Here is a 12,122-nt window from a genome sequence, read left to right on the forward strand (position 1 = left end):
CCCCTTTTTGCCTGTTCCCTCCTTCTGCTTTTATCTTTCAGTCCAGTTTTCTGAACAGAACAGCCAGTTAGGGGTTATAATACGATACGATACTTTCCGATACAAACGATAAGATACGATACAGCACGATACGTTACGATAAGATACAATAAGATGCGATGCGATACATTGCGATACGATGTGATACGATGTGATACGATATGATGTGATACAATGTGATACAATGTGATACGATGCAATACAATACGATACGATACGATACGATACGATGTGATACGATATGATGTGATACGATATGATGTGATACAATGCGATAAGATATGATAAGATACGATACGATACGATACAATGTGATACGATACGATACGATACGATGTGATACGATGCGATACGATACGATACGATACGATACGATATGATACAATGCGATGCAATATGATAAGATACTATGTGATACGCTACAGTCCGATACGATATAACATGATGTGATACGATGTGATGCGCTACAGTACGATACGATATAACATGATGTGATACGATGTGATGCGCTACAGTACGATACAATAAGATACGAAATGAAACGATATCAAACGATGCGATATACTTTATTATCCCCGTAGGGAACTTTGTCTTGGACTCGAACTCTGCATAAATTTTGCTGCCTCCAGGGAAGTGCTAAACAATAAATCAAACAATAAACATGTAAACAGAGAAGCACATGCCAATGACCAAAACAACCTACTGTATAGTGCACATTACCCATATCACACATGTTCCACATAATACTCAGAAATAAGTGAAAGGGAGAGGAACACCATGAAGCTATTGCACAACCCCTACAGCCTCAAAATGTGTTTGAGGTTTGCACTAATGAGTTCAAACAGGTTTAAACTCAGAAATGAGGTTAAATAATCCTGCTCGTGTCTTATAACCATTGTCTTTTATTCTGAACAAGTCTGTTTTAAAGTTGTCTGCCTCACTGTCCTATGTTAGCTGTTCTCTATAGTTACATGCATAGCTAACATGCTGCATGCTTCCAGAAGTGCTGGGGTCGGTTTAGTGTTTTTACCACTAAGCTAACTATGCTGAAAGCTGCAGAAAGGCAAGAGCTGCAGTTTCTCTAATTATTGTCACCCTTCAAACCATCAGCTTGGCCCCAACTGTACCTGTCCACCAGCCATTTATGGTATCAGCGTGTGTGTCCTTTAGCTATTCAGCAAAGAGGGAAGTGAAACGACTTTAACAACTCCTCATCTGCAGAGCTGGCTACTCGTGTCAAGAGGTCCTGACTGGAGATATTTCACAAAGCTGGGAGAGGGCAGCTTGCCGAGTTTCTAATTAAAACCGTGTCCTCTGTTAGGGAGAGTGGTCTGCTGACAAGAGTGGAAGCAAGGTGATTATGAGTTATGCATTGTCTTTAAGAGTGCATATGTTGAGTGCAAAGTAATGTGATATCCAAAGTTGTGAATTTGAAATTACACCCAACTTTTTATAGCTTCCTTTGACGAAACAGCGCCACTCGTTATAATACAACCACACTTCCCTTTCCAGGTGACTACTGTAGTGAAATCCTCAGTGTCTGATGCAACAGAGAGGTAACTCTCTCTCTTACTACTTAAAAGCTAAAGGAAAGTAAAGGCTGATATAAGGACGGCCCCAGTGGACACACAACCGCAGGGCATCTCTTATTGACACTGCCACACTTTGTTAAACTGACTGTAAAGCAGAGACGCTGATGACAGAGGAGGACGCTGTTGAATTTTGGAACGGAAGAGATGAGAACCGACTTAGAGGAGTTACGCAAGGACTCTGAGGACAAACCGGAACTATTTGCACTTAAAACAATCAGGCTGCTCTCGTTCAATGTTTCTACTTATACCGCGGTAAAGTAATGACTTGTTATTGCAATATTACCCCTAAAATAGTGAGTGAATTTTGGCCCATTCATGCCGATATTCACTGCTCAGAGAAACAGCATCAGCTGTACAGCACATTATATAGCCCAATATAGTCCAGTCAGCTTGAGCTGGTTGTTTGCAGGTTAAACCAAAACTGTTGTTTTAAGAATCATACACGGTGACTCTTTAAGTCCCAGCTGCTCAGTCCGCCTGCTTTGAAAGGGACAGTTCGAGTTTGGTCCGACCAACTTCCTGGAGTTTCTCACTGTCATTACTCCAGTCCTGCTGATTTACAGTACAGGCTAAATTCAATTACCCATGGTTCTCCGTCAAGCTGCCCGAGTGAGAAATGGCCTTCATTTCACCTGCACAGTGTTGGCAGCCATCTTAACTGGTTTAGATGATAGACAAAGGGATGAGGCTTCCAAGAGAATCAATTAGTAGATGCGTATGTAGGGAAAAGGGCAGGGGAAGTTTTCTGGTCTGTAAAGAAACCTGCCCCAGCCAGACTTAAAGTTTTGTCTGTCAGGGATAAAGTTATGAACAACAACATAAATCTGGTCAGCAGGCAGCTCATGATATTCAATATCCACCGTAACGCCACATTTGCATTTGATATGATTAAGGTGTAGTAAATCTCTCTGGGTACATGCCTCTGATAAGACATGTATGATAAATAATTTTAATAATTTTCCCTTTGACTTCAGTGCTTTTTGGAAGGACTATTCTTTGTTCCTGTCCTCCCCCGCACAGCTGTTCTGTTTTGTATCTTTGATTTCCTTTCTTTCTCTTTTTTCTCAGCAAATAACTTAACTAAACAACACAGCTTGTTGCGGCGTTGATTGGTGCCCAGATGTACTTCCACAAAAAGCATTTATCATTCTTCGGGGCCCCGGTGAAATTAAATGCCTCTCAGATTCATGTTGGGATCATGCCAGGGTAAATATTGTTGTCTGCTGCTAGTGATTACGCACAATTGTTCCTAAGCTATTAAATTTGCAAAACGGCTCTCTGATAATGGAAACAAAAGCAAAGACCAGGAAGTCCAGCGTTCCTGTAAACCTCCTCTAATAGTAAGCAGGTGTGCGCTTACATTCTGATCTTTTCTGGATCCACATCCATACTAAAGTCATGATATATTCTCAGAGTGAATCTTTAACCTCTGTACATTAATGCCATTTACCATGCCATCGAACATCCCTCCTCCTGCCTTCGGTGCTGAGTGTCAGCCTCGGCAGCACTTTTACCCATTGACTTTGACTCCTGAGGAGCAGAAAAGGAGCGATTCAAAGAAGTCCTCAGCGGGGAGGGTCAGGCAGGAGAGAATACAGATCAGGGGAGCTCATATCACGCTCGTGTTCGTCCTTGGAGAACAGTGAAGGAGAATAAAACTACTCGGCGCTACAACTTTTGTCTGTCACATTACGAGACTGGACTCTGGATAGCAGACATTATATCATTGTTTTGGCTTCTCCCGGGAGTCTTGATGGTGACTTTGTCCTGTCATTTGTGTCTGTGCTTCCATTTTTGTGTATTTTCACGAGTGATTCATTTTTGTGGATATTGTCTCGTCATGCGACTTCTTTGTATGCATGCAGCATTGCAAAATGTAGCCGATAAGCACTGTAATTCACCCTTTCTGAGAAATGTTGGTGTCCTTCAGACATTCCCTGATGTGAACATTTCAGAGAACGATAATAAGGAGCACAGTTATCTCTGTTTACAGTATTATCTTGGTAATTACTAAGATAAAATGATTGAGTTTATACAAACATGTCTGTGGAGGAGTATGTGTGCATGTCTGACTTTGCTTCAGCATGAGCACAAATTGTCTCGTCAGATTTTATCACATTTTTTATCACTAATTAGATGTTTAAAAGCCTGATTGTGTTTTATAATTGTGGAGAAACTCTTATAAATATATGTTCTGTCTCTCTTTCAGGTAATTACCAGCTCTCTCCGACTGTGAACATGCCTCAGGACGACATAGTGATAATCGAAGATGATAGGCCGCCTCTGCTTCCTGCCCACCTCTCCGACCAATCATCGTCCAGTTCTCACGATGACTTGGGCTTCGTGGGAGAGAACCCGTTGCCGTGGATCCACGAGCTGCCTGGACAGAATGAATGGTAAGCAGGGGGGGTTGTTGTTACTTTGCAGTGGAGTGGGATGCATTATTTATTACATGATGGACTTCAGACAGGCCGTGTGTGGAAGAATATTGTGCAGTTGCAACGTGCAGGAGGTTTAGGTTAAGTAGCTGTGTGTGTTTGTTTTGGGGGTTTCTGCTGGTTAATAACTTTCTGGACTGCCCCCGAGTGGTGCGAGTTTCCCTGACTGGTCCAGAAACCAGGGAATGAGATCTCTCTCATGCAGAAATTGGTGGAAAATCCTACAAATATGTAATTTCACAGGGATATACACTATATTTTCAGTTATTCCGTGATATTTCCCACATTTATTACATAGCGTGATGGCTTTCCTTAGCGGAGCAAACCAGACGATCTGACTTAACAAACCAGAAAATAACATTTTTATATCATATTCTAAGTTTCTGATGGGAAAGTAATAAAGTTTTGCTTCACGGCTGCTTTTAGAATCCCAAAATGTGGGAAACTTTTGGGTGACGCAGTCGTATAAGAGCATGTGGTTGAGTGTGTGTTTATTGGACATTGCAAAAGTACATATATGGCTGCATGCGTGTGTGTGTGTGTATGTGTGTGTGAGATAAATAATGGATGACCCAGTGGCAGTCAGACTGTGAGCAAAAAAAAAAACTCCCAGGGACTCGTTTAGTGCCGTCACCTTTCCACCCCCAACCACCCGTGGGATTTCAGCGCCCCCCCTCCATCATCCGACTACAGCACCCTCATAATAAAATTTAAAGCCAGGGCTCATCAACCTTGTCAGAGATCTAAGTCTCTTCAGGGACTCGGCCGGTTAATCGGAGGAGGTCTCACAGACCGGGGAAAAGAAAGAAAACACAGCACTGCAGAATGTCTCTATACTGATTTAATAAAATGCTATAGTCTTTCTTTTTGCATGTGTCTCTTAAAGGCAGCCATCGAGCACAGAGTGTACAGGAAGTTATAGATTTTCACCTTTAAAGGTATAATCAGTCACTCAAAATTACTCTATACGCATTTTCTATATGATTGCAGTGTTCAGGAAATGTAAAGACAAGACATCCAATCATCTCCACATTCTCCTCTGGGAATGCTTTTTCACTAAACATAGGTTTAGTGAACCGCTTGTTAAGTCTGACGTCAACTGTGATGTGAATCCATTTCCGGGTCCAAACGCTCAGTTGGTCACTATCAAACAACCTAGTAAACACAAGCAGAACCTGTGAATCTCTTCACAATCACTTTTCTTTTTCACTGAGGCGTCTTTAAGAGTCAAATAGGAACTTAATACATTTCATTCTAACAGAGTTGTGACTTTGGCTGTTCTCCCTTTTATGAAAAAGAGCATAAGAGCTGGCTGAACTAGCTTTTAGCAAGCCAAAGATTACTTCTACAGATGTTATTCCATGTTCTGGTTAAGGTACCAAAAACATGAAGAGCTGCTATAAATCTGTAAATCCATTAAAATAAAGTTTGTTCAACCAGGCTTTGGAGGGTAAGTGAGTTACAGCATAGGTGATGGGTACCAGGCCGGGGCTAAACTACTAGAGAAGAGTCTAGTTAGTGACTTAGGGCCCTGTTGTGATGGGAGCACCAGGCGCCTTTCATTCATAGAGCGTAGTGGGCGAGAGGGAGTGTAGACCTGGATGAGGGCGTTCAGGTAGGCAGGAGCTGTTTTTGTTGCTGCAGCGAGTGACAGGGTTTTGAATTTGATGCGAGCGGCGACTGAGAGCCAGTGGAGGGACATGAACAGTGGAGCGACACGTGCTGTTTTGTGTTGATTGAAGACCAATCGCGCTGCAGCGTTCTGGATCATCTGCAGAGGTTTGAATGTGCATGCAGGAAGGCCTGCCAGGAGGGAGTTACAGTAGTTTATGTGTCATATAACGAGAGCCTGTACCAGCAGGTGTGTTGCATGCTCTGACAGGTAGGGTCTGATCCTTCTGATGTTGAACAGGGCAACTCGACATGACCGAGCAATCGATGCCAGTTATCAGTATGTAGCCTCGCCCTGCTCTCTGTTCCGGAGCAGTTGTAAATGAAAGGCCAATACGTTATCATACACAATGTGAGCATGTAGAAAAAGGGATATTTCTCATCTAACACCGTAAAGGTTTACACTAGCACTGTGCTAGCTCGGCACTTAGCATTTACAAACAAGTTATACCAAAGTTGTCTGGATGTAGTCTACCTGTTTGGCTTTTTTTTTACTGATTATTGATTGATCTCAGTCTGACAGGCAGCCGATGCGCTCTTGCTGGATTAGAACAACCACCTGTAGCCACTCTGGTCTGTTTGATAAGATGAAGCCACTCCTGATATGGGCTAAAAGCATTTTTATTGCTGTGAACTTTAAACTGTATAAGTAGCTATGAACCCACCTCTTTGTGTTCGGTTGCCAACCATTTCTATCCTTTTAAGCTAAAGTTAGCTTACGGTAGCATTCATTGGTAAAAGCCAAACGTTTAGTGTCCCGTCGTGGTTATTCTGTTTTACCATGTGTGATAACAAACACGTCAGGGACACATTACGCACACATGGAGATCAATAAAAAAGACAACTGAGGATAATTTTTAGACTTTAGGAAAACTGCACTGTGGAATACTGTAAATAGGAGTCGTTGTCACAGCTTGGACCCGGAAACATTTTAATGCGGAGGTGTGACTCCACTTAACAACCAGATACTCTGACATGTTGTCAGGTTGTCCATCCGTCCGTCCGTCCCAGTCTAGTAAACTTGATATCGGCACCAACGTACACTTGGACTCAAGGATGGACTGATTTGATTTTAGTGGTCAAAGGTCAGCATGAGCCATTTGACACAATTTTACACAAACGTCAACCAGGATTAAATGATAATTTGACATTTGTCACCCAAAAGGTCAAAGGTCATCTTCACCCGACATCATAATATCCCAGTAGACACTTTAAAGGTCATTATTCTTGTCCCGTGCTTGTCAACAAGATATCCCAGCTACAGATTAATTTTATTACATTTAATTACATCTGGTTTATTTTATTTTCTTTCTCCATGTGAAAGAACGACGTCGTTCATGATCAATTAGTGGACAAACTTCCCTCGTCAATCCCTCGTAACTTCCTATTTGTCCCGCTGCCGTGAGAAGGGTCTTCTGACAATCACATGAGAGAAACTCAGAGAGAGAGAGACCTTTCATGTTTAATGTAGACCTACTTATGCTGTTGTTTTGTATTCGTTGATATATTTTCAGTATACAAATATACCCTCTTTTCCTGGCAGAGTGACGCTGTGTGAACACTGATGAATGGTGGACTGTATAAATAATGGATGTAGCCGCTGTGACGTCTATCCATTGGTTTCTTATCTGCATGAATGAAGCCTCGAGTTCGGGATTATAGCTGCCACCATGTTGGTTTTCTGGAGCCAGAAGTGACTTTATTTCTTCCACATTGGCTTCATCGTTTGCAGCTTGACGGTTGCATACAATTTTCGATTTATGTAATTTTTCTAGATTATAAAGATTGCTTCTCTTTCTCGTGATTGGCTGGCCGAGGTCACACGTATAAACATGTTTTGTTTTTCTGTTCAAGGTGAAATGCTGGCTGGGACAAATGGAGGAGCAACATTTATTTATTTATTTGTTTAGTATTTTTGTTTCTTTTCCCCGGAGACTCTCTCTCTCTCTCTCTCTCTCTCTCTCTCTGTCTCTCTCTCTCTCTCTCTCATTTATTATGAATGAGTAGATTTGCTCAGCATGCCTGTTGTTCATATGATGTCAGAGCTTTGTCATAGTGGATTAGGTCCACAGCATATGGCTGAACCACACTCAGACTTCCTTCGTTACACACACGTACACACCAAACACAACCAACAGACCCACACACAAACACGTGCATGACGTGTGCACACAAGGAAGAAGTGTGCCACATACTACTGCCTAGGGTGATTGTGAATTATTCATGTCCTCAAAGTCACACACACACAAACACACACACTCTCGTGAGGCACACATTCTCTTATACTCAAACACTAACAGCTGCTTAAACGCACCAAGTGTCTATCCTCTCTCTGACTGGCTTTAACTGTTTCTCCTTTTCCTTTTCAAGTGCGCCAGAGACACACACACACGCAAGCACAACGACACACAAACGCAGCGCTAACAGGCCTACAGAGCCAGCAGGGGATGTGGGTCAGCCAGACTCCACTGTATTGGAACTGTTACTTTTTAATTAAGCTCTTGCAGCAGTGCAGCCGGGGTCCTGGACGTATTGAATATGTATTGTGCAGAGCTGTGAAAGTCTCACCTCTGCCCCCCCAGCATTATGCAGCCTTGCTTCCCCGTGGGAGACTCCTTGCCAAGGCCACAGCTCCACACCTACAGAGCATACACCAAGCGCAGAAGTAGCTCGTTGGCTTGTGTAATAATTGTAAGTCTCTCTTCTTGTCCTCTTTTCACCCGATGGAACTCAGATTTCCTCCTCTCCTCTTTTATTTCCCTTTATGAATTCATTTCTTTTCTTCAGTTAAACGATGATGCGACTTTGTTCACACTCTCGCATTGAGCCAGTCGGCTTGCAAAATTAATTTAATCCCAGTTTACTTAAATCTATTAATGTCGGGGTAATGAAAAGGTCATTTCAGCAGCTGGCAGTGGTTTTCATAAGTGAAATATGACTAATGTAAACACAAATCTATTATATATATTATGCTCTCATCTCTTACTTCACAGTATTTCCTCTCTGATTCTGACTTTGTGTTGTGTTGGTGCGTTAACGTGTCGGAGCCCCAAACATAATTCGTTGTTTTGATGCAGAAATCCCATCTCACACGAGACTCATAACTTGACCTACTTTTTTCCTCTTGACTTCCCTAGCCAATACCTAATGTGTGTGTGTTCTGTGTGTGTGTGTGTGTGTGTGTGTGTGTGCATACATGCCTCTTGCTAGACTCTGCTGCCTTCTCTTACTGTTACTTTGAGCTGTCCTGTTGTTATGAACCACATCAGCTTTACGGGCCTCAAATGAATATCACCCGGGCTGTAAATATTACAACCTCATGCTTTTAGACGTCTCTTAAAATGGCCGTGTACAGATTGCTGCTGTATTACAGACTGTTTTATTAGTATTAATAAAATTATTTATTTTATCAGCTAGGTTGTGGTAGCATTGAGTTGGTTCGAATGCTGAGACCAGGTAAAGTAAAACCTACAAGTCCAGCCAGAGTTAGAAGACTTGCATTGCTGACTTGCATTGCTTTAGTCCAGGATGTGTGTGTAGGGGTAAAGTGTGTGTTAGTCGGGGAGGTGATGGAAACCAGCATGTGTCTTCCGCCAGGTTTCACTGGATAAATAAAGGTTGTAAATTATTACTTTGCATATCCGCACAAGTTCATTTGAGCGCCAGGTCCTGACCCGTCACATTACTCACTCTGCGGTATCTGCCTCCTCCTTCATTAGTTTGAATCCAAATCCAAACAGGAAAGACCGCGTCCCAGTGATTTACAGTGAAGCAGATAACATGCACCAGCTGATATTCAGGGTTTGCAGAATAATCTGGATAAATAATACGATGAAAGGGTTTTCTCTCAGTGATGGAATGTGGAGCAGTGTCAGAAACGTAATTTAGTGTAGAATCATGGCGGCTCCTTAAACAGGCGGATCCATCAGATGCAGCAGAGGGAGTGTTTTCTGCGTCCACCTGGGTTTCATCCCAGAAGTTGATGAAGTGCAGGTGCAGGGTGTGTCTGTTCACTCTAACTAGGAATGTGTTATCACTGTGAGTGTGCACAGGATGCGTTGTTAGAGTCATGTAGCAATCATTGAAAAGCAGTTGCTAAGTAGCTGTGTGAATCCTGTGTTCTTAAACAGAGAGACTATAACCCTTCATCGCACCAGCCCCCACGCCTGCATGAATATTTCCTTCTCATGAAGATGCCCCCTTGGTAGTCGATGTAATCCTTACAGAGATGCCACTAACTTCCTTCAGTAGCAGCAAAAAAAAAACTGCTTTTCAAAGTAAGCATCGTGCATTTGTAAACACACATCCCATGCTCAGGAGACGCGTGTAGGAGTGGAGTATGAACCTCCTACTTACAAAGTGCTGGAGCAAAGCAACCTTGAAGATGAGGCTCTTTGAGAGACTGAGAACTCTTCTTCTTCCGTCCCTCTGCTTCCTTGTGTTCTTTTATTCTGTGAGCCCACAGTGGTTTTGTTTTCTCATTTAGCAGCTTAATGTGTCTGTGCACAATAAGTCCAAGCGTACTTAAAGGAATGGAACGAAAAGCTGCGACTTCTGTGCCATTTGAAATAAAACATCCAACAGTTTATCCATGTTGAACATTAATGGCTTTTTATTGCCCCTTGTTAACCCATTTTCCTGTAATTTACTCTTAATAACACAACCAATAGTTGTACATTTCCCATAATGAAATCTTAAATGTGTACAAACATATTAAAGCACAATAAAGAATATTACAAATATTGTCAAAGGGCCAGTTCACTGATTTTAAACCTCAGTCCAATCATGCTCTAATGGGGAGCCTCAAAATGGGCCCTGGAAAACCTCCAGACTACATAAAACGCTGGCGGAGGCCAGGGCGCTTGCTAAACTACTTTCTTAATAGGACGCGTGCCTCCGATGTTATGTCTCGTTCAAAATCGTCCGGATTATTCTCGTCGTATTTCAGATTCCGTACCGCTCTGACCCGTTGCCTGCAGCGATCAACGTCCTTGACTGGAAAACGGTAGTATTTCACTTCAGCGTCTCTCGCTGGGCCGTTCCTTTCCAAGGGAGGGGCGCAATGCATGCTGGGTGTTGTAGGAATGTAGAATGGGCCAAACCACGAGCTGTTTCTACAACTTTCTCCACAGCTATGGCGCCAAATTCAAATATTATTGCTTCTATTGATTACAGAGAACACCAACTTTGACTGACAGGGGCTTTTTCCAGGCGAACTGCTCCTTTAAGGATATTTGAACCAGCAACAGGCTGACTGTCACTCAAAACTAAAAATAAATTGTTAAACTAATGAGCTCAACCTGTGGGCTGATAAGAATTAACTAAAGTGTTTCATTCAACGTGTAATTTTTGATGCATCATGTGTCCTCATCGTCAGAATCAGCACCTGTCAGTTTCATCTCTTTTTATCGTCTTACCTCCAGAAATCGATGGATGGTTAGTTGCTGCTCTGTTTGCACAAGAGCACACAGACAGTCAGACATAAAGTTGTCAGGGATCATAAACACCTGAGTAATTCTGACCTTTCCTGCGCTAATTGATCCAGGTCTGTTTCTCTGTTCCATTTGTCTTACACCTCCAAAAGCATAGTCATGAACGGGACGGATGATGTTTCCACGACTGATTTTATTAAACTTCTGTCTCTTGAAAGTCCACCTTCATCCTACCAACACATTTGTCAGACCAGGAAACGCCCAAAATCAACTGCTCTAAAACAATCATAATATGAGTTTAACTGGGCCCTATGGCAGACAAACTCAATACAGAGTTGCAGCTGGATAAAGTGGCTGTTTTTGAATGGTAACCCTGAGGACTCCAATACATTGGTGTTTTTCTTTAAAGCACAAAGAAACAATGATTTTAAGTTATTTGGAAAGATTTGATTTACAAAGTGAAAAAACAGTTTGTTAGAATAAAACTTTGGTTAGATACGACAAAACATAGACCTCTGGTGTCTGCCTGTTCCCCATTGGTCGGGTCAGGGTTTAATCTACCATTGATTAAATTTAACACTGAATACCTGACACAGGCATTTAAGGCTGTGTCTACACGTACACAAGCTTTTCCCTCTTTCATTTGCCAAAAAAACCCCGTCCACGCAAGCACGGTTATAAAAAAATCCCCGTCCAAAAGAAAACGCAAAAACACAACCGAAACACTGTCATGAGAACGCCACACCAACAGGCGGCGATATAGCCCAGTCACGCAGAAGAAATAGAAAATCATGGCCAATCAAAAGTCTGAAAAAATCTATAGAGCCTGAAGACTACCTGGCGGGCTGCAATGGCGCATCGAGGAAGGGGAATGATATATCAGTGGACGGGTTTCTGTAGATACATGTGTAAGCAAGGTTAGAAGCATCACTGTTTTTGTCACGTCCGTC

At 42.4% G+C, this 12,122-nt stretch overlaps 1 protein-coding gene across 1 annotated transcript in view; it reads left to right on the forward strand.

The window, feature by feature from the left end:
• Nucleotides 1-12,122, forward strand: part of LOC138595814 (partitioning defective 3 homolog) — a 409,339-nt gene that overhangs the window by 271,776 nt on the left and 125,441 nt on the right. The window contains exon 16 of the mRNA XM_069667257.1: nt 3,841-4,027. Within this exon, the coding sequence (XP_069523358.1) occupies nt 3,841-4,027 (187 nt within the window). The remainder of the gene's footprint in view (nt 1-3,840; nt 4,028-12,122) is intronic.

This window comes from Semicossyphus pulcher, unplaced genomic scaffold, assembly GCF_022749685.1.
Source record: "Semicossyphus pulcher isolate SPU_LCO1_2020_fin unplaced genomic scaffold, fSemPul1.0.p SCAF_18, whole genome shotgun sequence".
In the NCBI taxonomy this organism is placed as follows: domain Eukaryota; kingdom Metazoa; phylum Chordata; class Actinopteri; order Labriformes; family Labridae; genus Semicossyphus; species Semicossyphus pulcher.